The following is a 27,944-nucleotide window of genomic DNA, read 5'->3' as shown; positions in this document are numbered from 1 at the left end:
TTTGTGTTCTGGCTTTATGGAGAGACACACACCCATAACTTGAAGGCTTATTAAGTGGGATCACCAGAGCAGGAGCATAATGTGTTAATTTCAAAAACCTTCTTTTTCTGAAAATGTGAGTTTTTTTCCCAATGTAACTAACACTTTGTCTTTCGTAGGATAGGATTCTGGTAAAAAAAAAAATCTGATTTGATCAATTTATCTGATTTCACATTTGAGAGAGAATTGTATTCTTAGAAGCATGATTCTGCTACCATGTCTAGACAGGTTTTGCCTCAGAAACCTAGAATGTTGTTTAAAGTTGCATTTACGCATGTGATAGCCCTTCTTTTCAAGCAATTGTTACTGGGGAATATTTAAGAGAAAAATGAGGTCAACACAAAAACACCTGTACAGTGAGTTTATTGTCCCATGTATAGAAACAGTATAACCTGTACTTCTGTGCAACCCATGGGCCAAACAGGCACAGAAAGATTTTCAAATTTTAAGACAGACACAGAAAGCATATGCTAATTACTGTTATTTTTAATTTGACAGTGGAAAGCAGACTTGTAGTTCCTGCTATATTCATGGCATACAGTGATGTATGAGCTTGAATGAGAAACAAACTCTTACTAGGTTGGTAGTTCTTGTGTCTCTAAATAGCAAAGGAGAATTTTCTTTATAAGATGGTGGAGGATAATCATGGGGATGTTCAGGAAGAGCTAGCACAGGTTTCCATTTCTCATGTTGTATTTCGGGTGGCAGAACAGCAGAACCAGGCATCCAGCACTATTACAGTGACTATTACAAGGGAGCGGGGTTCACTGTTCAGTGTAGACTTCTATACTGCAATGGTCTGCATCTGAGTGTGTTGCCAAGTCTCCCTCTATAATCAACAGAGAGAAAGATGCCTCTGCAACATTATTCATTTCTGCGTCAAGATCTAAAACAGGCTAGATGAAGCTGTCCAGAGTTGTTCTCTTTTGGGATGAGATGAGTAGTTTTCTTGCAAATGCTGGTTAGTCTCCTTTGACTACAAAGAGGATACAGTGTGACTACGATGCAGATGTTTACTTTGCAGCTGCCTTCCACCTAGCCCGTCTTTGCCTCTCAGAACTGGAACTTTCTGATATGAAGGATGCCTGTTTTTTCTTATGTTTTGTCTCATCAAGAGTGCATGCCAACCATGGATCCATTCTTTTTAATTAATCTTCTGCTACCTTGGAAGAAGAGCAGAAATTTGAGAAGAGTAGGGGAAAAAGCAGGGAGGGGAAAGGACTTATTTCTACTTTCAACAATAACTTGTATTTGTGTGGAGTCTTTCATCTCAGGCTTCAGGTTTTAACTATTATTAGAGCCTTGCAATTGCATGATATGCCTGTGAGGCAAGTAAATATAATTAGAATATGTTTACAGTTGTGAGAACTATGGATGCTCAAAGCTCTGAAATCACTCAAATGATTGAATATATGTAGTAGCCTTATGTTTAACATCCAGTGAATATATGTAGTAGCCTTATGTTTAACATCCAGTGTTGGCTTAAGTGAGTTGCTCAAGGCCAAAATGACTCAATTATGACAGAAATGAAACCCAGGAGTAAAGGCTGCCTGTCCTTTGGATACTGTGGACGTGCCCAGGACTTTCGAATGTCCTTTGGGCTCTTGGGACACCTACTGAGATCAAAGTGATACAAAAGACTGCAGATCATGAAAGCCCAAAGGAACAAAGTTAGTGATTTTTCTAAAAACAGATGTTTTCACAGTATGATAACAGCAAGTAGTTTTATGCGTTATATAAACACCCATTTTGTAAATTGAGCTCTCCAAACCATGCAAGTGTATTATCTGTGGAAAAATGTATAATATTTTTAGGTTTCCTACAGATTTTTATTAGATTAGAAATGAGGAAGCTTCTCCCTGTACAATTAGCAAAGAGTTCCTGATCCCTAAGTTGTTATTTACTGCTCTCTACCATGGATTATTCTCCTCACAGGAGGTATCCTTTGGATTTTGTTCTTAACAAATGCGTGCTTTTTAATTCCAATGACTGTTTTAAAGATTGTGCAGATGTCATAAAAAAAAATTACCTGCATATTGTGAACTGGGGTTTACACCAAAGCATCTGCTGTATTTTTATGTCCTTGAGTGCAACAAGTTATTGAGTATGTCAAGTTTTTGGTATTTATGAGTATTTCTTTTGCCATGACACATGCTGGCCCTAGTACCTGAATCCTGCCTCTAGCCACAAGGAGCCAAGTAATAGCCCTTGAGAAACTGTGTGACATCAGAAGTATTTCAGCTGTGCTATTCAGGCACTGCTACAATGGTTGAGACTGTCAGGCTCCAAATCTCTGTGGTCCTTGATTTTTTTCTACTTATGTGAGGCACACTATAATGGTGGGATCTCCACAGGGATATAATCTGGGAACTTCCCAGGTCACTATTCCAAAACACAAGTAATGAGTGACAGCAGACCCAAATACAGTAGAGTGTTTTTTCTAGTAGGCATATAATTAATTTGGGATGCAATGGGATTATAAAATGCATTTAAGTCAGCACAGGTCCTGAACTGGAGCTCTGGAAGGAGCACTGAGTGGTCTCCCAGTCCTGTCTCAGTCTCTAGACTCTGACAAGACTTCTCAATTTGTCCTACAACCTCATCCCAGCTATCGCTTCCTCATTATATTCTCACAAAGTTGTTGCTGGGCCTGTTGTCCCAAGACAACAGATGTCCCACACTATGTTGGAAAGCTGATATAGAGATGATTTCTGCAGCCCACACAGTTTCCTTGAGCATTTCAGTGGGGAAATAAGGCAACATTTCATGGGAAAGTAAGACAACAATTGCGTTCCCAGATGTTTGAATCCTACCTCATTTAGCCACAATCCTCAGGCTTCTCCAGTGCCTACCGAGAAAAGTTTGCTTTCTTTGACTCTTCCTTCAATCCATTTGGTCACTCTGCTGGAGTAGACTATCTCTGGTTGCTTTGAGAGGTGGCATTGCTGCATTAAACCCCTTTTTCTCTCACTACAGAGGAGCTGAGGATCTGTTTTGTCAAGGCTGAAACACAGAACAACCTTTCGTTGCTTAGCACTTCCCTTTGGGATTCTGCTGGTTTCACCTTGCTCTTGTATGGGAAGGTTGAAGACTCAAATACATTATTAAAGTAAGGGAAAATCTCAACCATATTTTTATCACTCTCCCCATGCGTTCCAGGTGCAGGAGCAGAGAAGGAATTTGGGAGATCTGATCCTGGCATACCTAATATTGCTTTCATCCCCATCATTTGCCATAAAAATCCTCATATAGCCAGTATGTTGCCAGCATGCCCAGTTGTCTGTTGTCTGTCATTTTGCCACCTGTGCTGAGCTTGTGGCTGCGGTGCAAGCACTGACACCTGCAGCGCTTCTCTCTTCAGCCTGAAGTACCAGGGGATCTCTGCAGGGAGTAGCAATACTGGGGCATGTAGCCTTACTGGGCCACTGGAGGGCAGGGCTGGTATTATGTATCAGGAATGAAATGCGAATGAGTAACCTCATGCACAGCTGCACCCATGAAGCATGTTCACCTATTTTGAAGACTGTGCCCGTAAAGTCGGCAATAGTATCCCCATTTTTTGGCCTTATTTCATCATCATCAGGGTGATCCTTTGATCCTTACTACCCACTTTCGTCATGTAAAAGAGAACTAGAGGAAAGGCTTTGCCTGTTCACTTCTTCTTTAATTGCAAGCATCTCTGGGCTATTTAAACTGTGATGAAAACACAGTGAGTCAGTGCGACAATATTGACAGAGCAGGGATGGGGGTGAAAGCAGTTGTAAGCCCAGCATCCTCCGGCTTTGCACACCCAGCTGCCCACACAAAATACTGCAACGAAACTAGCACAGAGGAAAAAAGCCTTTAGCTTAGCTATGAAGCAAGCCAAGTTCGGGGGCATGGGGTGGTGATAAGGAGAGTTCGATAAACACAGTTGCTGAAAGGAAACATCCTTGTTTGTATTGTGTTTCAGGAGGGTCAGAAGCACTAGCATGTCTCTCTGAATTATCTTCACAAGACAATCAGGTCAGCCTTTCATTAATTTTACAAACCAGATTTGATCCAATTGGAGGATTTTTCACAGTAAATCAAACAGCTTCTACACTAGTGAAGGACATTTAAAAAGGAAGTTGAGCTCTGCTGTGAGCTGGGGGGAGGAAAGGGATGAATGAGTCAAAAGCCAAATCCAGACTTCTCCTCAGATGCTTGTTCTGAGTGCTGAGTGCATTTCTGACAAGCCCTAGAGAGGCAGTTAGAGACAATGCCCAGTAACATGAAATATATTAAAAATTTCCATTAAGCTAATAAATGAATAAATAAAATCCTTAATTTCAACTGTACCTGTAGTTCACTTGTGCTCAGCAGACAGAAAAAACCACATGCTTTTATGTATGGGAAAGAATGACCTACTGAAGCAGAAGAAAACATACCAAAACAGTAAAGAAGATTTTGAATGACAAAGACAGGAGAAAAAAGCCAAAACAAAATGTAGGAAATGTGAGGAGAGGGTAGGCAAGAAGAGGAACAGAAATAATTGTGGATGGAATGCTGGGGTTTTATGGTGGTAACTTGTAGACTTTTTTTTTTTTTTTTTTTTTTGTAAGAAAAAATAACAATGTAATTATGTGGTTGAGGGTTATGGTAAACAGCGAGGCAAAGGGAATAGCTGAACAACTTGCAGAGGAGACAGCTGAAGATAAACAAACCTCCAGACTTCCCCAGCTCACAGGACAGAAACAAGTGGAAGAAAACAGAAACCAAGTAAGGTCTGCAGAGAATGAGAGGTATGTCTCTGTGTAATACCAGTGGAGAGACAGACCTGCCTCTTCATCTGTATGACTAAAGAGGACCACTGGGGCAGCTGAGGGAATAGACGTAATACTGTGGACCAGGGTAAGTTCTGTGGATCAGGGTAAGAACTGTTCTACCACTGAGATAAACCTCAATGTCTTTGAGGCACCAAAGGTGAAATTCTTTTAGAATTAAAAAACAAAATGTGTGGAATATACCGTTTTTCCCTGGTAACCCAGGTTTAGGGAGATGGGTGAAGAGCAACTTACCTCCTTTGCCTGCCTTCAGCACACGGGTATGCATGTGTATGGTCACAGAAGCAAACAGTGCATTAGTCCACTCAAGTGCGTGACTCCAGTACGAGTGTAATGGCAACAATATCTGTCAGGTGCCACCCTGGTGCTGGCATAGCACATTCACAAATTAACACAAGCTTTTGCTGTGTATGCCTAATATGTTTTCTGCAATGCTTTGTGTAAAAGTCACCAAATCACACAGTGGCTGAGGCTGGCAGTCACCTCTGGAGATATCTGCTCCAGCCCCGCTGCTCTGAGTTGCTCAGAGCCATGTCTATTGGGTTTTGAATATCTCCAAGGATAGAGACTCCATAACATCTCTGGGCATTCTGTTCCAGTGTTTGACCACCCTCACAGTAAAAAAGTTTTTCTTATATTTAGGTGATATCCTAGCCAATTTCTGGAATTTATGTTTGGAAGTGGCTTCTAGGGGAAATTGCTCTATCACCTTCCCACAGATTGAGCTGAGGCTGACAAACCTGTAGTTTAACAGATCTTCCTTCTTGCCCTTCTTGAAGATGGGAGTGACATTTGCTTTCTTCCAGTCCTCAGTAACTTCTCCTGATCACCATGACCTTTCAAAGGTAGTTGAGTTGCCTCTCAATGACACCAGCCAGCACCCTCAGCACCCATGGGTGCCTGCCATCATGTCCTGTGGACTTAAATACATCCAGTGTGTTTAAGTGCTCTCTAACCATGTCATGCTTCATGGGGGGTAAGTCTTGCTCCAGACATTCCCCCTGGTCTGAGGGGCCTGGTATGGCTAAAGATCAGTCTTACCTGTCAAGACCTGACAAAGAAGTACCTTGGGCTCTTCCATGTCTTTTGTCACCGATAGTGGGGTCAAGCATCTAGGTAAAATGTTCACCAGAGCTGAACATTTTGTACAGAATTACAATTAGCTTTCCAAGAAGGATTGGCTTTTATCACTGCCAAGATTCTTACCAATTTGAGGGGGCAAGCTAAACAATACTCAGTAAGCTGCCCTGCCAGTTAGTTTTGGGAGCCCCAGCATTCAAGTACAACACTGTTCTGCAAACCCTGCAAGGTCTCACCTGTCCTACCAAAGACTAATGGCTTTTTTTAATAGTCATTCCCACTAGGCTTAATTTCCTGAAGTAAATACAAAGTACAGACATGGTATTGTCCTGAGACTGTACTCCAGAACTCAAAATCCTAACAGATTTAGGTATCTCTCCCGACCATTGACCCCCATCTGAGTCATTTTGATGAACCATGCCCATGTGCTGCAAAGCTTTTGCTTGCTGCTCACAGAACAACGGAGAGAAAAGGTTGCTGGGTGGCAACACATCATCAAACAGGAAAGGCAAGAAACCCCAAAACAAATTTTGCATCCTGATGCCAAATGAAGCAGTAGTCTTTTGTGGTAGTGCTGTCAATCGGACCTGCCCCTGCCTTTGGGCATTGTAATCAGTAGGAAATCAGGGCTTCTCACCAGCCTGTCCTTTGGGACTGAAGGGAGCATATCCAACTCCTACCAGCAATGAACTTGTCAGAACGCAACCAAAAATGCTCAGCTCTTGCTGACATTTAACTCTTCAGCTTTCATCTGCAATGATAATAAGAGTGAACAAATATATCCGCTTGCCAATAGTACCTGGACAACTAGTCTGTTTTGTGAAAACAAATTTAGAGCAACCTTCATTTTGCTGCTTTTTCACCTGAATGCTTCTTGCTACTGGTCTTTGACAGTAGTACCTGGGATATAAATGATGTTCTGCTACTATCCAAGGCTGTCCTGCTTTAGCACAAGAGGACATAGCCAGGCTACTTGGAGACATTCAGCACAACCCTCAATAATGCATGGCTTTAATCTAGCACCTCATTTTCTACAGACAAATGATTGGCACACCAGCAACCTGAACTACCTGTGTCCATGGAGGAGTGAGGCTTCGTTTCAAAGACCCAAAGAAAGAAAAGGCTTGGTGTTTTTCAGTGTTGCAAGTGGAAAATAACTTCTGACACTTGCTACTGTCTTTATTCTTTCCGATAACAGAGACATAAATCAATAGCTGTCCTGGGACCATGCACGTATTATAGAGGAACAGAGTAGAGTTTGCTGTTATGCAACCTAAAGAAAGAATTTGGCTGTGGCTGAAAATCAAGAGTATACTGCCTGTTGGGTAGATTTTTAGGTCTACATTAAATCTCTAGTGCCACGTCAGTCAAGCTGTTCCTATGTCTTTATGCTTTTAGCATTTGTTCTTATGTCATATGGTCACATCACTGATGTTAGTTGAATAGGTGAAGCACTCAGTATTGACTCAGTTTTGTTTCTTTGAAGTCAATCGTGGCTTTATCAACATAATTAAGCCAATTTTTTGCCACTTCTGCAGGCTCCCTCGGACTGCAAGATTTAAAGCATTGTTCACCTCTGCTCGTATGCCCCTATTATACCTCAAAACCAGTTTGTTTGCACCCACAGCACCTGATTCCTCTGTATTATAGCTCTTGTGAGCATTCCCACTTCTGCATGTGCTACATTACCTGTCTCACGATCATCAAAGATACAGGGCAATCTGCACTAGTGATACAGTCTATGGATATGTGAAAGTGGGAGACTAAGAACAGGTGAAGAATTCCAGGTAGGAAACTAGGATTAGAAGCTTTGGAGAGACAAATCAGCAGAAGTAAGTGGGGGACCCAAGCTGGGAGGGAGAGTTTGGCTGGGCTAGAAGATTGACAGGTCATGTAGACCACTGGCCCTGAAGAAGAGATGACTACAGAGGCAGGAGCAGGTATATGAAGCTAGGGATGGGAAAGAACACGGCTGAAGGGTTTGGGGCAGTTGAGGGTTGAGAAATAGAAATGTCTAGAAACATCTAAGCCCTCTAATTAGGTTTTTGGCTAGCCCAGAAGCCAATGGACAGCCTCTGCTGTGTCTTCTATCTTCAGTGTCTGGCAAACGTGAAGAAGACAAACCTGCTACTGCCATTATGTCCTCTGTTAGCTCAACGCAGAGGTTTGTGCTGTAGTCCTAAAAGGTCCAAGATGTTTGATTGCTTTTACGCAGAAGAACAGACCCTCCACAGGTTTCTAAAGTACCAGACAATGCAGACCCCAAGTTGAAAAACAAGTATTAATGCAACACAGATCTCTCTGTGGTGGTGAGTACACTGTCTTCTGTGGCTTCTTTTCTGCACTTTTCCAAAAATACTGATGATTAGACTTTGATCCTATTTTTTACATTTTAAAATTGACATTCCATAGGAAAGATGGCTGTGAAACGCAAGTCCCTCTGGAGCTAGAGCATCTCAGCCTTATCCAAAGATTCACTTGGTCTCTTTCACACCATGCTGTCATTTGCCACACTCCTTTCTTTCTTCCTCACTGCCTCGAGTATTGGAAACCAAAAGTTGACCTGAAAAGACAGAAATATGAGGCTATGGTCATAGTATTATTGCATTAGAGATCACCTAGACACTAACATCCTGTAGAGTCAGTACTGAAGGCTATTTAAAAAAAACAAACCAAAACAAACTATATGTGTCTGCAGCTATCTATCTGGATTTGCCATAAATACATGCATATGTGTTTGTTATTTCCATTAGTGTATATATACAGGGCGAATGTTTTCGCAAGCAAAAAGTTCTGTTTCCTAATGGTATTTGCAGTTGCACTCCCACTGTGTTTTAAAACAGAAATATATCACCTTCCATTTTGCTAAGCAACAACTTAACAACTTTCTCAACATTAAGAGGCTGCTCACAAATGCCTAACATTTTCTTTCTAGATTGCAGGAATACTTCTTGTGCTGGAGGTGCTTTTCATATGTTCAGGAAAACCAAGTTTCTTTTCTGGAGACCTCTAAGTCTGAGGGGTATGATTTTGCCAGCACATAGTCATTTGGGTGTACCCATGTCATGTCTGGTGCATGTGTGTTGAAGGACAGAACGAAAGAATTACATGCCCTAATCTCACCATTAGGCAACTTGTCCCTGCCCCCTATGCAGGAGAGCACTGGGGAAAGTCTATTAGCACATAACTGAAGTTAACAAGTGTTTAAATATTTCCTGGATCTGGCTACCACCCTGAGAGAGGAAGATCTTTTTTTTCCCCTAGGGCTGATGGCTTACCGTTCTAGCAAACACATTCTTCCCAGTTTTCTCTTGTAGCTTTGCTCTTTTCTTGAGTAATTTTGCATGCAAATAATGTATCCGTTTCATCTCAGTGTCAGGATAAAATGAAGTTGACACCAGTATTTTAAGTTGGGTCAGGAGGCCAGAGAATAACCCAAAAATGATTAAGAAGAAGATGATGACTCCAAGCTGGATCCATGTTGTGGAAGGAGCGAGCTCTGGCTGAGGGATGCAGTCATGCTTAAACAAAGAGATCTTGAAAGGATCAGTCTTTTGAATGCGCTCTGTCATATGAAAGATAAAGCTATTCTCATTCCTCTGCACAAGAAAAGGGGGAAAAAAAGAGTTGATTATAGTACAGATTCCCTCCTTTCTTAATACTTCTCCCATTGGTCATTCAGATTTACAAAGGACCATAAATCATCTAGTCCATCCAGTGTCTATACATGCTATGCTCATAACAATATTATTTATTGGTTATTTATAAATGTTTCAGACTGCATTTTCACCATTTCTCTTGGAAGACTGTCCCACAATTTGGACTGTTAAGAACTTATATTTTCAGTGGCTCTGATAGACAAATATTTAGCTAATCTGGCTATAATGGTTTAATATATTCCCACTCCCATGAATGTGCTCAGATCCTCTGTTGGAGGGTCCTTCCTTCAAACAGCAGAGTGTGTCCATCCCTTTGGTTGTGGCTCGGTACATGATGAGCAACGCATCCTCACCCACCTAGGCAAGTGCACTGACCACGAGGTTATCATGCAAACAAAGCCACCTCTCCTCCTCTAGTAGATGCCTTTACTTAGAAGAGCTGATGTCTTGCACTGTTTGCAGACTGAAATGCTGAATGAGAGGGACTAAATAAGACATGCTGCTGAGACCAGTATTTCATACTAGCAGGCAACTTTCTACGCTGTGTAGGAACACTGTAGGGACACTGAATCCCCAGCCCTCTTTTCTGACCATGTCAGGGGGATATGTAGCTCTTCCTTGTGGCTCATTGTCCTGATTTCAGCTGGGATAGAGTTAATTGTCTTCCTAGTAGCTGGTACAGTGCTATGTTTTGAGATCAGTATGAGAAGAATGTTGGTGACACTGATGTTTTCAGTTGTTGCTAAGTAATGTTTTGTCTAAAGTCAAGGATTTTTCAGATTCTCATGCCCAGCCAGCAAGAAGGCTGGAGGGGCACAAGAAGTTGGCACAGGACACAGCCAGGGCAGCTGACCCCAACTGGCCAAAAGGGTATTCCATACCATGTGATGTCATGTCCAGTATATAAACTGGGGGGAGTGGGGGTGGGGGATCACTGCTCAGGGACTAACTGGGTGTCGATCAGTGGGTGGCAAGCAATTGCACTGTGCATCATTTGTATATTCCAATCCTTTTATTATTACTACCATCATTTTATTAGTGTTATCATTATCATTATTAGTTTCTTCTTTTCTGTTCTATAAAACCATTCTTATCTCAACCCACGAGTTTTACTTCTTTTCCCAATCTTCTGCCCCATCCCACTGGGTGGGCGTGGAGTGAGTGAGCAGCTGTGTGGTGCTTAGTTGCTGGCTGGGGTTAAACCATGATACTCTTCTAAGCACCCTTCAGAGGCCAGGCACTTCTGTTAGATGCTCATTGGCAGGATGAGGTGCCCAAAGCATGCTGCACATTTTCAGCCTGTTAGTCTTTCCTCAACATTACCCTGTTCCAGTCTACCACAGTACATTTTATCCCTAAACTGAACCAATGTATAAGCAAGGAAAAACTGCATTAGGAACTCAATATGAAACAGGGGTACAAATGCATGAAGAACTTTACTGTTCATACCAAGAACAAACATCTCAAGAAGTTGCTGAGTCTGTCCTGCTCACCCAGCCAGCTTCCTAGACTCCCTGAGATCAGCAGCCCTTAGGCTTGTTATGACAAATCTGTTGAGATTAACCTTTATATTTTAATGTTACTAGCCTTCCTTGGGGAACTGGAAACAATCTGATGATGGCATAATTTTCTGTTTAAGGACAGTCAAGCAGCTTTCCACAGGAGTGAACATTGCACATAAAGAGAGCAAATTCATAGTATAGGACTTATGGATCAGCCAGACATGGTCAGGCTCAGGCCCTCCGCCCACGGATGGTGGGACTAAGCTCCTTCTTTGCCCTGAATTGGGCCACACCCAAGGCAGGTGTAGTGTAACCCCCCTGCTACCAAAACCTCGCCACACAAACCCAGTAGAGCAGATCATGATAAGGGTGTGTCCTTAAGGTATCAAGGAGAGAAACACAGACAAAACCACACACAGCAGTACACAGAGAATAGCCAAGGCTACAGCAGGTTGCTTAGGATTGGGTTTTTAAAATCTCCAGGCATGGAGACTCCACAACCTGTCTCGGAAACCTGTTCTAGTGTTTAATCACTTGAAGAGTGTAAAAAAAAAAATTTCTAACATTGAAATGGAATTTCCTTTAATTTGTGCCCATTGCCTCTTGTCCCTGCACTGGGGACCACTGAGAAGGGTCTGGCTCCTCTTTCTTACACCCATCTCCCATCAGGTATTTACAGACACTGATGAGATCTCCCTGAGCCATCTCTTCTCCAGCCTGAACAGCGTCAGCTCTCTCAACCTCTCCTCGTATGACAGATGCTCTAGTCCTTTAAGCATCTTCTTGACTCTTTACTTGTGTCCTAGTTTCAGCTGGGATAGAGTTAACTGTCTTCCTAGTAGCTGGTACAGTGCTATGTTTTGAGTTCAGCATGCGAAGAATGTTGATAACACACTGATGTTTTCAGTTGTTGCTCAGTATTGTTTAGACTAAAGTCAAGGATTTTTCAGCTTCTCATGCCCAGCCAGGGCACAAGAAGTTGGGAGAGGACACAACCAGGGCACCTGACCCAAACTGGCCAACGGTGTATTCCATACCATGGGACATCCCATATAGTTTAGGAACTGGGAAGTGGGGGCAGGGAATCGCCGCTCGGGGACTGGCTGGGTGTCGGTCGGCGGGTGGTGAGCAATTGCCCTGCGCATCATTTGTACATTCCAACCCTTTTATTACTACTGTTGTCATTTTATTAGTGTTATCATTATCATTATTAGTTTCTTCTTTTCTGTTCTATTAAACTGTTCTTATCTCAACCCATGAGTTTTACTTCTTTTCCCGATTTTCTACCCTATCCCACTGGGTGGGAGGGGAGTGAGTGAGCGGCTGCGTGGTGCTTAGTTGCTGGCTGGGGTTAAACCACAACTCAACTCACTCCAGTATATGCCTGTCTTGTAACTGGGTCTCACCAGTGCTAAGCAGAGGGGAGGGATCACCTCCGTCAGTCTGCTGGCAATGCTTTGCCTAATGCAGCCCAGGATAGCTCTTTCTTTGCCACAAGGTCACATTGCAGGCTTGTGGTCAACTTGATGTCCATCAGAAGTCTAACAGACTTTTTCTGCAAAGCCACCTCCCAGCTGGTTGGTCCCCAACACATATGGTGCATGGGGTTATTTCTCTCCAAGGACTGCAAGATACGGCATTTTCCTTTGCTGAATATTTTGCAGTTCCTATCAGCCCAATTCTCTAGCCTTTTCAAATCCCTCTGAATGGCAGCACAATCCACTGGTGTTTCAGCCACTCTTCTCAGTTTTATATTATCTGCAAACTTGTGTGGCTACAATCTGTTCCTCTGATCAGGTCATTTATGAAGAGGTTAAACAGTACAGGTTCTAATGTCTACTCCTGGGGGACATCAGAAGTGACTTTTTGTGACTAATCAGAACCTTTTGGGTCCAGCAGTTCAGCCAATATTCAGTTCACATTACTCTCCATTTATCTAGCCCATGCTACAACAGTTCGTCAATGAGGATGTTGTGGAAGCCTTAATAGATGCACAATCAGCATCCAGTGTTGTCCCCTCATCTAACAATCCAGTGATCATCTCATAGAAGGCTGTTAGGTTGTTCAAGCATGATTTAGCCTTTATAAATCCATGCTGAATACTCCTAATAGCATTCTTGGCCTTCATATGTTTGGAAATGGCTTCCAAGATTATACTCTTCATCACCTTCCCAGGGATATTCTCCATCACCTTCCCAGGGATCAAGAGGAGGCTGACCAGACCATAGTTCCCTGGATCCTCCTCCTTGCCCTTCTAGAAGGTGGGAGTAACATTTCCTTCTTTCCAGCCCTCGGGAACCTCTCCCACGTGCCATGACCCTTCAAAGGTAATCAAGAGTGGCCTCACAGTGACATCAGCCAGACCCCTCAGCACCTGCGGGTGCCTCCTATCAGGTGCCAGGGACTGACTTTGTTTAAATGCTCCCTGACCTGGTCCTCCTCCACCAAGGGTAAGACTCCCTTGCTCCAGACTTGCCCCCTGGTCTCAGAGCCTTGGGATTCCTGAAGGCTGGTCTTTCTAGTAAAGGCAGAGCTGAAGGTGACATTGAGTACTTTGGCTTTTCCATGTCCTTTGTCACCAGGACCCCTACTGCCCTTAGCAGTGGACCTACAAAAGAAAGACCCCCATGTCTTTCTTTTGCCACTGATAGACCTGTAGAAGCCCTTTGCGCTGCCCTTTGCCTGCCTCACCAGATTCAGCTCCAGGTGGGCTTTGGCTTTCCTACCCCCATCCCTATACAATCAGACAGTGTCTCTCTATTCTTCCTGGGCTCCCTGTCCCTGCTTCCACCTCCTCTACGCTTCTTTTTTACGTTTGACTTTTGTCAGGAGCTCCTTGCTCATCCATGCTGGCCTCCTGCTGCCTTTGTTTGATTTAGTTGGGATGAATAATTCTTGAGCTTAGAGCAGGTGATTTTTTTGAAAATCAACAAGCTGTCCTGAACCCTTTTTCTCTCAAGGACCATATCCCAGGGGACCAGGGCCATTTCACATGCTGGTTTGGTGATGCTAGATCACAGCTGCAGTGCAGCAACAGGGCTAATATGAGGTGTAAAGCCCCCTTAGCATGTGTAGCAATCTGCCTCCTCAACATATCTCACAGACTGACTGACCAGGTGATGAAAGCCTCTCTGCTTTTGCGCAGGAATTTGACCTCTCCAGGATAGCCCTGACTTGCTATACGTGTGGTGATTGCACAGTTACAGTGAATCCAATGGCTTTTGCACCTACCTTCCTAAAGGAAAGTTCAGGTAACAATTAGAAAGGTAACAAGTTGGCAGCTGCCATCCTTTAGCAAAAAGGGGTTTTCCACTGACAAAAACTGGGAACCTTTGGCTTATGTCTGCCATACAGATACTGACTTTCTACTCTTTGTTAAGATAAAATTGGACAATAATTTGATTTTTATCCCATGGAAGAGTTTGATATTTTGATATACAATATAAAATATTATCATCTGAAGTATGACAGAATTTGACCAGCAGCTTGACTTCATTTCAGCTAATTTCATTAGTAATTCACATTTGCCTGAAGTGCTACCATTCCTCAAGGATACAGTGCACTACATCTCCCTTCCCCTCCATGGTTCAGTCCCAACCAGATGAATGTCCCATGACACACCGGGACCACCAGTCTGCCACAACACTGTCTAGGGTGAACCTGCAATGGTTTAGCAGTGTGTCATAGAAAATGTGGTCTGGCTGAAGAAGTCAGCTCAGAGGTTCAATATGTCATGTATGGAAAAGTGAGAATGAGAAACTCTCTGCCACAGATTGTATGTATGTCCTGTTCTCTTTGCTTGTAATTTCAAGCAATGCGCTTATTGCATTGCTCACCTTAATAATCTTACTCTGTGGAACTGCTTTTGGCTAGATGAATTTTGGGGGGATGGGGAGAAATGGGAATGAATTCTTATTATTATGAGCTCTAAGAGGAAGTAATAGAAAATGCTGAGTAATAAAAAATTGACAGAAGAAAAAGCATATATCATATTGTACTAACAGACCAGCATCCCTTTAAAATCTTTTTATCCTGACAGTATCAAAGGGTTATATGCTTTTGGGAAATGTTTTAAGCCTGATCTTGCAAGCTATCAAACTGGGCAGCTTTCCTGTGCCTGCACAGCATCACATGGGTCACACACTCCAGCAGTAAAATCTCCAGCTTTAAAAGTATTCACAGACAAGACCCTGAGCAATCTGATCTGACTCTGAAGTTGGCCCTGTTTTGAGCACGAGGTTGGTCTAGATGTCCTCCAGATGTCCCTTCCAACCTAATTACTCTGTGGTTCTCAATGCACCGCTGCTTCTGCTAGAAGAACCTTCAGATTTCAGCAACATGTTATTATTTTGTGTGTATGCAGCCATGCTTTTTTAAATTGTAAGCTCCTCACATTACTCAGCTAAAAAGAGGTAGGCAGTGTCATAGTGGCATTTGGACTATACAAATGTCAGCATTCCGAGTTTCCAATTTTAAGCTTCTAATATTTTCCACATATATAAATGGAGGAATAAAAGTCCTCTTATATTTACCATTCTCTATAATTATGAGGACACTTTGGAAAGTGCAGAGAACTGTCTGGTCCCATCCAACATACGTATCTGTAAGGGCAATGGCCCTTTTTGAAGCAAATGATAATGCCATGAAAGAACTGATGGCTCATTGGCTGTATGTTTGCTCCTGCAGCTGCTGAAGATGAAGGGAAGTTTTTCAACACTAAACTAAGAAATATGAAGTACTGATAAGTACTTACTTGCTGAAAGAGGCTGAGTTCAATCTCTAGATCCGGTACTTCTTGGAGATGTTTATTCACAGAAATAATTAGCCAATAAAACAAATAATCTACTGCAGCAAACAGAAGCCATATGCAAAGATGAATAATCACAGGGAGAAAAAAACGCTGCATGTTTTTTCTGTCCTTCCTTGTGAGGCAGAAAGATGGGATTGTCACATAATCTTTTCTTTCTTTTCTGTTAAGTGGCAGAAGACAGGGTCGTTGCTGTTGCTTTTGGTGCTCATCAAATGCAATAAACTGTTTTGTGATATAAGTATTCTTAAATTTGGCACTTTGAGAGCCCACAAATTTTTTGATAAAGAGGCCGGTTCCAAAAGAAGCTAGAAAAATCCCCAATATAGGCAGTGCTTTCTGGCCTATATAGGGCAGTACAGTCAGCATGAAAGATATCTGGTTGGCAACTCTCTGGATTTCTTGCTTTGTGTCATTTAGCTCTTGTTTTAATGCATCATCTGAAATTGAATAAGATGGTGCGAATTCATGCCTTAGGAACACTATCTGTTTAGATAGCTCAGTGGAAAGCTTGGCTGCCTCGTAAATCCATTTTACTGCCTCAACATAATATTTTATCAAGGCAAATTGCTCATACTCTAAATGACAGGTTATACTGTCTGCCAGAATCTTTAGGTTGTGAAAAATATTTTGGATGTTGCCGGCCACCACAACACCTGTGCCAGCAGTAATGAGAGCATTCCTGCCATTTTGCAATCCACAAGAAAGGAGGAACAGGACACTAAAACAGCGCAGGTGCTTGAAACAGGACAGTGCGATAGAAAGTGAGATCCAGATGAATCCAGAAATCAGTAAGGGACCCAGAGGGTGGTGTGCCAGGGAGAAGTGCATGCCAAGGAATAAGAGAAAGCTTGAGAGGAAGCCAACTGCAGAGCAAACTGCAAAAAGCTGCATCAGATACTTCCAGCCAGGCTTCCTTTCAGATATAAAAATTCCCCATGCGTTCTGGGCTATTGAGACAAATGTTCGCATTTTCTTCTGATTGCTGCTGACACTGTGATGGCTCAAACTAAAAGGAAAGGAAAACAAAAATACTGTTAATCACAGGGTGACACTACTGACAAAGATGTGCTTTTACTGGCAGGTCAATACTTCTTCACATTGCAAAAAATGCAGGTCTGACTCACATGGGGGCTGAACTGCCCTATGCGAGACCCAAATCTTCGTCTCCAGTATCACATATATAAACATGGAAGAGAGTACTCTAAAAGGTATTCTATCTTTACTTCAAAGTATTTTTGTCCTTTTACTATTTGTGCGCTTTGATTTCTCATTTGCCATACAGACACAGCAGTTCATATGTACATATACGTGTGCGTGTATTGCATCAGCAGGACGCCAGCCTCCTGTAGCACCCGATGCTTCCCCACAGATGCTAGCTTTGCTTTACAGGGGTGCTGAGGAGGGAAAGAGGGAAGCATGGAATCTTCCCATTGGTAGCCCGATGCAGGGGAGTGTGGCTTGACCCTCGGGGAGCAGCCAGAGCAGCTGCCAGGGAGGGAGGAATGGCTGGAGCGGCTTGTGCATGCTGCCCGGGAATGGGGAATGAAGTTCTTTTTCAGCTGGAGATAGGTCAGTACAGAGGGAATAAAATGTGTCTCAAAGGCATCATTCCTTCTTTGTGTCTCTCCTGGGATAGCACGGCTACAAATTGGTCCTTACACACTTTTAACCCTAATTGCTTGTACTTGTCACCATCTCTCCTGCCTACCAGCGTGCCCGTATTGTAAATTCCGAACTATTTCTGTGACATTCAATTCAGTTTGATGGGACACAGTCCAGTGCTCACATATTTCCTTCTTCTTTTACAATATAATATTTATGGTGCAATTTTTCCAAAGATGCAAGATCACTTTATATGCCTATTAGCCTTTTAACATACTAGAACAAATGAGATACTAATTAAATAAACTGTTGCAATTTTATCTTATAATAGGGAACAGTTGTCTTTGCAAATACATCCCAAAGATATTACTTTGTCTTTTGCTTAGCTTGAACACAGCAAGTAGCCAGGAGCTAAACTATTAGTTTGTACACATACTGTATTTTACTGGCATTTGACTTTATGAGTTCTGCTAGCATTCGCTGCACCATTTTCCCCTTCCTCCCATTGTAGTTAGTTATTAGTTATGTCATTATCGGCTTTGCATGCAACAGGAGCTGAGGGTGACTGGAGCAGGCATCTGACCCCAACTGGGACCTTCTTGGACTGCTGCGCCTCATGTGCTGCTTTTCCTTGGCCTCACTTGAGCCTGATCCTTTCTGGTGCTGGGGACTATCCTGAAAGATGCTGAGCGTTTCCAGTGCTTAACTGCTTCAGCAGGGATTAACGGTGGGCGATAGCTGTCAGGGTGGGCTCAATCCCTGGCACTATCACTCTGCTTGGGAAGCCTGAGGAAATCGCTTCCTTCCAGGGCCTCAGTGAACTCAGCTGTAAATGGAGTATAACAGCAATTAGCAGCTCCTTCACAGAAGCAAAATTAGTTAATTAATGCCCTGAAGTATGTAGGAGTTGCCACGTGTTTGGGAAAGTGGCGCAAGTGAAATGGAGAGGAGAGGTAGCACGCAAGCTGCCGGGCTCCGGTTTTGCCATGAGCAGAGCTGTCCTCTGCTTAAGTGGATTGCGTGCTTTGCCCTCTTCCTGCTGAACTAGAAATTACCAAGGCATTGTTAGGAAACATAATTAAAAAGGAGATGTTCATAATCCTGGAGTAAAGCAGAACCAGACCTAACAGCTAGCAAGCCCTGCCGGTGAATCCTGAACCTCCTAGATTGGATCCTTGAACAGTACGTGCTGCCACATCTTCTTTGTAGATCTAAGAAAAATCGCCCTGTACAGTGAATAGATTTGGAGTTCTGTTCTTGATTTAAGAAGCCATAAAAAATCAAATGCAAAAAAGCTAGAATTTATGTAATATTATACAAAAGCATCAGCGTGAGGAAATAACACATTTTGGGTTTTCTTTTGTAGTGCTGATTTCACAGCTGTTCTCATGCGCAGTTTCTGCATGGTTTTGTGTGTTTTTATGTATGGGTATGGTGTATTCCTGTTAATATTTATAAGCATTTGGTAAATGGCTGCAATATGTGACTGGGAGTTTGGCACGACTGCATCTAAGAATTGGAGAGAGAGTCAAGAACGAAGCCTTAGAATTAACAAAAGCTGTACCTCTGGACTAGGAGGCTGGAGACTTGCAAAATAGGGAGAGAACTTGCAAATAATCAAAAAGTCTCCTTTACTGGGCAGATTCAACGCTGTTACATGAGATCACTGCACTACTCAGCACATACATGGCAGTTTTGTCCCTCACCTGCGTGAACTCAGAGTTTTAAGGCAGGAAAGGCTTCATAAGGAGCCGCTGAATTTTGGAGCCTGTGGCTCGGATGCTCAGGTGTCTCTGCGTGATCACTGAAGGTTCGGAAGGGAGCGCTCCCGTCCCCTGCAGAGCCCGTCTCTGAGCCCAGCCACCGCAGGGGTCAGAGGCAGGCTTGCAGTGTGCAGCTCTGTGCCTTGTCCGACACCTCCATTTTCCCCCATAAGACGTCAGCAACAGATGTAGATATTCAGCACAGGAGAATCATGCGAAGGATGAAAACTCTAAACCTAAAAAAAAGTGGAGGCTGAAAATTCTTGTATCAGCAGGCACTTAAAACAGCTGTGAATCTGGCTCAGAGGTAGAAATAAATCTTTGGCTTGACTAAAGAGGCTAATTCAGTGTTTAAAGAAATATTAAACCTTGAGAGCTTTCTGGAAAGATTCCTCTTGAAAACATAAATCACAAAAGCTCTCCTGAAGCTGTTAGGTGCAGATACGAATTTTAACAGGAGGCTGACAAGAACAAAACCTTCATTTCGGTTGCAGTCTGAAGCAAAGTATTTTTAATTCTGTCCTGTAACATGAACTAATGTGGGGGCTGCTACCATTATTTATGTAGCATAAGGGAAGAGTTATTCTTGGAAAGCAGTTTCTTGCTCTGAAGTGCCAGTTTCTTTCCACCGTAGTTTCTCGTCATGTACGACACAGAGGGGAGCTGGAAACTGTTGCGCTCTAGCTCTGCCTTTGAACCTGATTTTTCTGTGGGGTCCAAGGGAAACCTCTCTATACCTTAGTTTCCCTCTCTAGGAAATATTTACTCAGATCTGGAAGTGTGATCTTCACCTACCATATGGCATGCTGGCAGGAGTAATTATAAGAACAAATTCTCAAAAGGAGCCTCTCCAGCAAGGAGTTTGGGCCGTGCTTCTTAAGGCTTGTGATGTACCGATACTAATGCAATGTAATTAAGAGGTATTTTTCTAGTTTAATTTTAAAATAAAAAAGGAAAAATTTAAAGAGTTTTTAAGACCCTGCTTGTGATATTTCAGATATTGGCTACAGTTTTTGAGTAAGTGGAGGATAAGTACATAGCATCAAGAGTCCCTAGAAAGTGTCTTTCCAGCTCAGCCATGAGCCCTGTGCTACAGCTATGTCATTTTTATACAATACCTGTTCACAGTGTGTATGATTTCTTCCCTGCCTGCTACGGACACTCCTCCATATTAATTGTCCAAGAAGTGGTGGCCATCTTCACTACCAATTTGGCCCTGACCTAGTCCTTTGCTCACCCCATATCTGATGATGGCTTGCTACAGTTAGAATAGAATAGTTCAGTCAGAAGGGACCTACAATGATCATCTAGTCCAACTGCAATAGATTGAAACTCCTTATATTTGCAGGGAGTATTTCTGAAACGTTTTCTACCAGGCTACTGCTTGCTGAGAGGTGATCATCAGGCCTACATTTCTAGTATATAGATTATCCACCCATGCAAACTCTCTGCCAATTTTTAATGTAACGGAAGAAGCAGATGTCTCCTAAAAATGTATAGTGAGAAAAAGAATGGGATTTACTAAATAATTCCTTTTTTAATAGAGACGTAGCTGATTTGGCAAAGCATGACAGAGTCAGATCTTTAAGTCTACTTTCTATTTTGATACAGACCTAACTCAGAAAAAGCCTGGGGACTACAAGTACCACTGAGTTAGGACCGATTAGTACCACCCAATTTTTGCAGCCTCACACAAAGAAGTCTGACATGACTTTTCTCTGTGGAGATCTTGTTTGAGCTGATCTCAGGAGTATGGCAGTTTGGCAGGCCCTTTGCTCTGCACAGTGCACAGGATCCTCATATATAAAAATAAAGTCTAATTAAGAGAGACATTAGGTTAAATGGAAAACTTATATCCCATTGATGCTAAAGCTTCAGCTACATAGTGATCTTTGCCTCATAAATCCTGTTTGGATTTTATACAGGAATTAAGGAAGAGAATGCACACAATAAGAATATAAAAAATATTTCCTTTTTTGGCAGTTTCAGCAGCCTTCTCTCCTAGCCTGGATCAGTTACATTGAAATGGAAAAGAATTACTTCCCTTTTTTGGACACCATCAAAAAATACAGTGTTGAACTATGGTTTAGAAAGAGGCAAAAATACAGGAGGGAGTCCCACATTATTTCCTTTAGTCAGTGCAGGGCATTCAGCAAAGAAATAAAAGCCCAATCAAAAATCCAGCAACATTACTGTAACTATCCCCAGGGCTTCATTGAAACCCTTGTGATTTCTCATGTTCACTTTATTTGCTTTTAACTGCAAGGGGAAAGAGAGCAAATGGTACTAAACACAACAAACACCGGAGAGGACTAAAATATCTAATCAAATATATGCACATAGGAACTTGAAATACTAAACACAGCAATGCAAATAAAACAACAATTTATACACATGCAAAAACAACCAAACAAAAGTAACAACTGATGAAGATCTCTTTTTCTTCATGTATTTAAAATACATGGCTCAGGAAAATTCTGAACACTGCAAGATATTATAAACTCTTTAGGATGCCACAAATTCGTTAAATGTCATCTAATATCAGATGCCTGTAGCATTGGGGGTTGGACTAAATGATCTTTAAAGGTCTCTTCGAATCCAAGCCATTCTGTGATTCTGTAATGTCCACATCTGAGCTAACTGTTTTTTAAGTCAATGAGGAGAAAAGAGCAGTTACCCAGAGCCATACTTCAGACCTATTTTAGAAGTCCGTCCTCGCACAAGATGGATTGCATCCTATGAGAGCTTTTTCTCTATCTTGACTATGAAAAGAGTCTGGATTACTCAGACAGAGCTATCCAAAGCCAGGTGAGATTAACATCTCCCTATGTTTCTCCATTGCAAGCACAGGTTACATTTGACTGAGCTGGGCACGCAGAGCAGGACACAGAAAATGTGTCATGGGCAGCCATAGAAAATGGACAGCTATGGAAGGGAAACAGAACAAGAAATCAAATTTTCTCATTTATACTGCTATGGGCCGTGTTACGTTTGGAAGCTCTGATGCAGCAGACCCACAGACATATTCTTCCTTTAAAGTGCAGGCAGGAACGGACACACAGTTTGGGAAACCCCAATGGTAGTTTGCTTATTAACAAAAACACAGAAAATTCCACTATAAGGAACGGAAGGGAACATAAGAATTTACATAGTCCCTTCTCCTACACATAATATCACTATACATAGTTTTGGGAGAGCTCAGGACTAAATTGTTTCATGAACTATAGGAATAGACCCTCCAATCAGTAAGGTGACAACAATGAACTTAAAGCAAGTCCTTTTACCTTAGAACAGCTAACTCAGTCCATGATACTATCCACAGTTCCTTGATATTAACCCTAAAGCGTTACTTACAGGCCCTCCTGTAAAGCGCAGGAAGGATCTTCACAGTGCTCTGTCTCTTGATTTTGGTGAGGAACTGCGATGGGCACTAGGAAAAAATTTCACATGAGTAATTTGTTTCCCATACCCTCCCTCAATGAGTCAGGCACACTACAATTTTGAAATTATTCTGGTTCTGACAAAGATTCATGAGGAAGTAACTTATGCACAAGACCAAAATAGTATATAATTTGCAAGTGCCACTTTCCACCTTTTTTCTGGCAGAGTAATAGATATCAGCAAATGAGTTCTGGGCCCAGATTTCAAAGACTTAATTTTATGTTGAATAATGCCTTAGGTCTAGAACATCTAAGCTATTTTGGTGGTTCCTATTGAAACTAGCAGCAATTCAGTGCCCAAATGACTTTGAAGCTCTAATTGTTTTTACCCTACAAATGTTCCTACTGAGATCTGTGTAAATATTTCTGTAGATGATCTGTCAGAATATGGCCCTTAGAATGGTACCCACCTTAAATATCCAACAAAGGCACTCAAATTATATACAACAAGTCCTTGGTTAATAAGGATAATTGATATGCAGGAGGGTAGGGCTGCTATTCAGAGGAATTTTGACATGCTGGAGAAATAGATTGACAAGAATCTCATGAAGTTCACCACAGGAAAATGCAAAGTCCTGCCCCTGGAGAGGAATAACCCCAGGCACCAGTAGAGGCTGCAACTGACTGGCTGGGAAGCAGCTTTGCTGGAAAAGATCTGGATCTCTTTGTGGAAAACAAATTGAACATAACCCAGCAATGTGCCCTCACGGCAAAGAAGGCCAACAGCATCCTGAGCTTATTAGCAAGAGTCTTGCCCACAAGTCAGGGGAAGTGGTTCTTCCCCTCGACTCCGCACTGTTGAGACCACATGCGGAGCGCCGTGTCCAGCAAAGAAATCCTGGTACAACAGAGCAACATGATCTAGCTGGACCTGCTTTGAGTGGGGAATTGAACTAGATGGCTTCCAAGAGTCCCTTCCAACCTAAACTGTTTTTTTCTTCACCAGATGCCTTACCAGTCAAGACTGAGGTATCAAATCCATTTAAACTTGCTTCTGATCTCTAGTGGCACAGTGCCATGTATATGTACCATGTTCATATTCTACATTTGCTGTAGATAAGTTTAATGAATATTACACACCTATGAAAAGCAAAACATTCTCCCTCAGTAACAAAAAAAAAAAATCCACAACAAAATATTATTACTTTGGTAGCTTTGAGGTCTTAAAGAAAGAGTGAAATCAGTCTGTCTTCCAGGAGTTTATCTGCATAAAAGACTGCAGAGTAACTTAGGGATTGATGTTGGCATCTTAAATACTCTACAGCTTTTGTAACTTGAATAAGCTGACATATGATGTCTTATTTTTGCAAGACGGTGCTTTTCCTGCAGAGAAATGAAAAGTTCATTTATTGGATGTGGCAAATGGGTTTGCTTCTTGCTTACGGTACTGAGAAAAAAATTGTGAGAAGTGGTAATTTGTGTTCAAACATGAAAAGAGTTGAAAATCTGGGAGAAATTTCATTATCACAGTGATATGGAACACAACGCACAGCAGAGACTTCTAGTAACTTCTGATTCATTCAGTAGCCAAATATGATCATGTTTCTTACAACTTTCTGGAAAATACATAAGAATCTTATTTTGCTTTAACTTTGGCATTTAAAATTTTACTTTAAACTATTCATTTCTGCAGACACTACAGTTTTTATGCATATTTGTGTGTATGGGAGAGAAATAAGGTAATTCTGGAAACCCATACTCTGCACTTGAAATGGGTCACACAGATCCTACCACTTATTGGATTGATCCATTGAACCAGTCAGTCCTTTCATTCAGTTGTCATCAGGGCCATCTGATAAAGAGGACTACAGATTTACTTTAAAGGAAAGCAAAGGCTGATATGCTGCTTTACAAACAGCAACAGAAAGAGTAAGAGTCTCGCGCACAATCTACTAAGCACCTATGATACCTTTCCAGTAACATTTTCCACACGCTGTCTCGTACAGCCACTTTCATAGCTAACTTGCAAATATGGTTTTCCTGTTTATGTTTAAACTTCCAGATCCATTTTTGGAATAAAATGTATCCATCACTTTTCTCAGAAATGTCATAGGTGGTTAGGTCCATTGCAGAGATGCTACCTACTACACCTAGTGAATTCTAAATTGGAGATTGAGTCTCATTTAGACTCTGATTTCAAAGATCCAGGCCTGTACACCAGGCTCAGTTCTGTCCTTGGTCTCTTTGTAGAGTCCAGTCCAACCAGCAACTACTGAAGTGCTGGCATGTGCATTATCTCTTTGCCCTTGGTTGAAATGTCCCTGCGTGTAATTTTTCCGGACAGCTGGTTTTCCAGCAGGTACTGATAGCACTGAAGTAGCATGTCTCACTGGCTCACGGTACGACCAAGTTTCCCCTCCACAGAGCAGCCATACTCCTGCTGTTTCAAAAGCAGCTACTGCATAAGTTCAGAAGGCTGGCAGGCAGCAAGATGAACACAGCATAATGTTCATAGCATCTAAATTATGAATCATGTAAGGGTATAATTAGATACAGTGGACCATCTATAACTGGAGAAAGTCTCTGTTCATTATAGGATGAATGAATGAAATGATCTTTTAGCAGATCATATCTTTCATAGTATTATATAGTGGAAAATTCTGTAAAATGATCCAGGTAAGCACATGTTGAGCCAGACCTGGTGTCCATTGAGCCCAGCATCTCAGCCTTGAGAGAAGCATACAGATGATGTTTACAGAATCACAGAATGATGATTCTGGACCATCTGGACATGGTCTAGGTGACCCTGCTTGAGCGAGGGGTGGTTTGGACCAGATGACCTCTGGAGGTCCTTCTGACCTCAGACATTCTGTAATTCTGTCACAGTTGAGATTCCTGTTGGTCCATTTCTCCAGACTCTGAGGCCACTCCAAATGGCAGCACAACCATTTGGTGTATCAGGCACATCTGCTAGTTTTGGATCATCTGCAAACTTGCTGAGGGTGTGCTTTTCCAGGTCGTTAATGAAGATGTTTTACAGTACTGGCCCCAGCATCAGCCCCTGGGACATACCACTAGTGAACTTTGTCCAGCTGGAATTTGTGTTGCCAATCAAAACCCCCTGAACCTGGCAGTTCAGCCAGTTTTCAATCCACCTTATTATCCATGTATATAACCCATAGTTTGTCAGCTTGTTTATGAGGATATTATGAGAGACAGTGTTGAAAGCCTTTCTGAAGTCAAGGTAAATGGCATCCACTGCTCTCCCCTCATCCACCAAGCCAGTCACCTCATTGTAGGCTGCAGGTAGGGTAAGCATGACTTCCCCTTTGTAAATCCATGTTCAATACTCACTGCAGATGGTTACCAGGATTAGTTGCTCCATCACCTTCCCAGGGATCAAGATGAGGCTGACCAGACCGTAGTTCCCTGGATCCTCCTCCTTGCCCTTCTAGAAGGTGGGAGTAACATTTCCTTCTTTCCAGCCCTCGGGAACCTCTCCCACGTGCCATGACCCTTCAAAGGTAATCAAGAGTGGCCTCACAGTGACATCAGCCAGACCCCTCAGCACCTGCGGGTGCCTCCTATCAGGTGCCAGGGACTGACTTTGTTTAAATGCTCCCTGACCTGGTCCTCCTCCACCAAGGGTAAGACTCCCTTGCTCCAGACTTGCCCCCTGGTCTCAGAGCCTTGGGATTCCTGAAGGCTGGTCTTTCTAGTAAAGGCAGAGCTGAAGGTGACATTGAGTACTTTGGCTTTTCCATGTCCTTTGTCACCAGGACCCCTACTGCCCTTAGCAGTGGACCTACAAAAGAAAGACCCCCATGTCTTTCTTTTGCCACTGATAGACCTGTAGAAGCCCTTTGCGCTGCCCTTTGCCTGCCTCACCAGATTCAGCTCCAGGTGGGCTTTGGCTTTCCTACCCCCATCCCTATACAATCAGACAGTGTCTCTCTATTCTTCCTGGGCTCCCTGTCCCTGCTTCCACCTCCTCTACGCTTCTTTTTTACGTTTGACTTTTGTCAGGAGCTCCTTGCTCATCCATGCTGGCCTCCTGCTGCCTTTGTTTGATTTAGTTGGGATGAATACTTCTTGAGCTTAGAGCAGGTGATTTTTTTGAAAATCAACAAGCTGTCCTGTACTCCCCTTCTATCCTGTGCCATACCCTATGGGATTCTTCCAAGACCTCTGAAGAGACCCAAATTTCTCAACATCCCTGAAGCGTTCATTGCTAATCACTTTGTTCATCTCTGCATATAGTCTAGAGAAGGTGCTGTTTTCCTCAGCTGGGATGCTGTCTGTCTCCTAGTCATTTCTTATACAGTGAAATAAAACAGCTTATAGGCACAGGTTTTATCTCTTGGCCATGGGGATTTTGCAGCACTTCATAATCTCTTTGGGGCTCCAGGAAGAAAAGGGGCTCCCACAGCACCATTACCAGCAGTGGCAGTGTGCAACAGGACTTTTCTTCCATGAACAGCCAGTTATGGCACTGAAAGTTTGTTCATAATAACCCAAATGCTGGTCAGGTCAGAAGCTTTTAGCTAAAGAAATGGGTCCAAATAGGAGGGCAGGGAGGAAGAAATTTTTGCATCCCCTTGGGCTATATATGAGAAAGAGAGTAGTTTGTGGTCATCTATGTGAAATAACTTTCTCCACCCTTTATGTTTTCAAGAACAAGGAGTTGTGGGCAGGCTTTACCCATGCTTGCCGATTTGAATCAAGTCATGGCAGTGACTGGCAGTGCTCCTAGCCTCTCCTAGAGAATCAAACCAACCTGTAAAGTAGATACAGACAATGCAGAAATTAATCCTGTAGCCTGAACAGTGTCCTGACATTTCTATTACCTAAGGCCATAGCTCCCTTCAGTGATACAGCATGTAGATGAAGAGCTTCAGCTGGTCTTTCCCAACCCATATTCTGCAACCAAGGATACCTCTCAGGTGTGCTGCTGTCACTGAGGGTTTTTTTGCATTCTTTTAAAGCAAAATATTTTAGTGACCCACTCACAACACACCATCACAAACTGTTGTGTCAGTACAACTGTCAACCGTGTTTTCTGGGACCAAGGTGGATGCCTGCTGGCTGGGGGTGGCTGAGGCCACCAGGTCGCAAACTACAGCATGAACATGTTGGGGGAATTTTTCTCTAGCTGTCAGCAGCTGCTGGGGCTGTCTGGTTCCTGGACTTCCCTGCTGTTGTCCAGTACTGGCCACTGTAAAATGGGAGGAACTGGCAGTTTACTGATTTGAACAACAGTATGGTAATGGCTGTTGGTTTTTTCTTCCACTCTGTCTGCCAGTG

The 27,944-nt window shown here is 42.6% G+C and overlaps 1 protein-coding gene across 8 annotated transcripts; it reads right to left on the bottom strand.

Annotated features, from left to right (window-relative positions):
• Nucleotides 1-180: 180 nt before the first annotated feature.
• DCSTAMP (dendrocyte expressed seven transmembrane protein) lies at nt 181-22,694 on the bottom strand. 8 transcript variants are annotated; one of them, XM_049818061.1, is made up of 7 exons: nt 22,615-22,694; nt 15,839-16,901; nt 9,203-9,523; nt 5,585-8,487; nt 5,079-5,211; nt 2,853-3,042; nt 181-1,202 (listed from the first exon to the last, which is right to left on the bottom strand). In XM_049818061.1, the coding sequence occupies exons 2-4, from the start codon at nt 16,862-16,864 to the stop codon at nt 8,413-8,415; spliced, it is 1,422 nt and encodes a 473-aa protein (XP_049674018.1). In that variant the 5' UTR covers nt 16,865-16,901; nt 22,615-22,694; the 3' UTR covers nt 181-1,202; nt 2,853-3,042; nt 5,079-5,211; nt 5,585-8,412. The 8 variants fall into 8 exon arrangements, with proteins under 8 accessions (XP_049674018.1, XP_049674031.1, XP_049674039.1 ...); XM_049818074.1 differs by having other exon boundaries at nt 181-3,042; nt 5,585-5,978; nt 6,562-8,487; XM_049818082.1 differs by lacking the exon at nt 2,853-3,042 and having other exon boundaries at nt 4,360-5,211.
• Between the last annotated feature and the right edge of the window lie 5,250 nt (nt 22,695-27,944).

This window comes from Accipiter gentilis, chromosome 2, assembly GCF_929443795.1.
Source record: "Accipiter gentilis chromosome 2, bAccGen1.1, whole genome shotgun sequence".
Taxonomy (NCBI): Eukaryota; Metazoa; Chordata; class Aves; order Accipitriformes; family Accipitridae; genus Astur; species Astur gentilis.
This window is presented reverse-complemented; position numbering and strand designations above follow the sequence as displayed.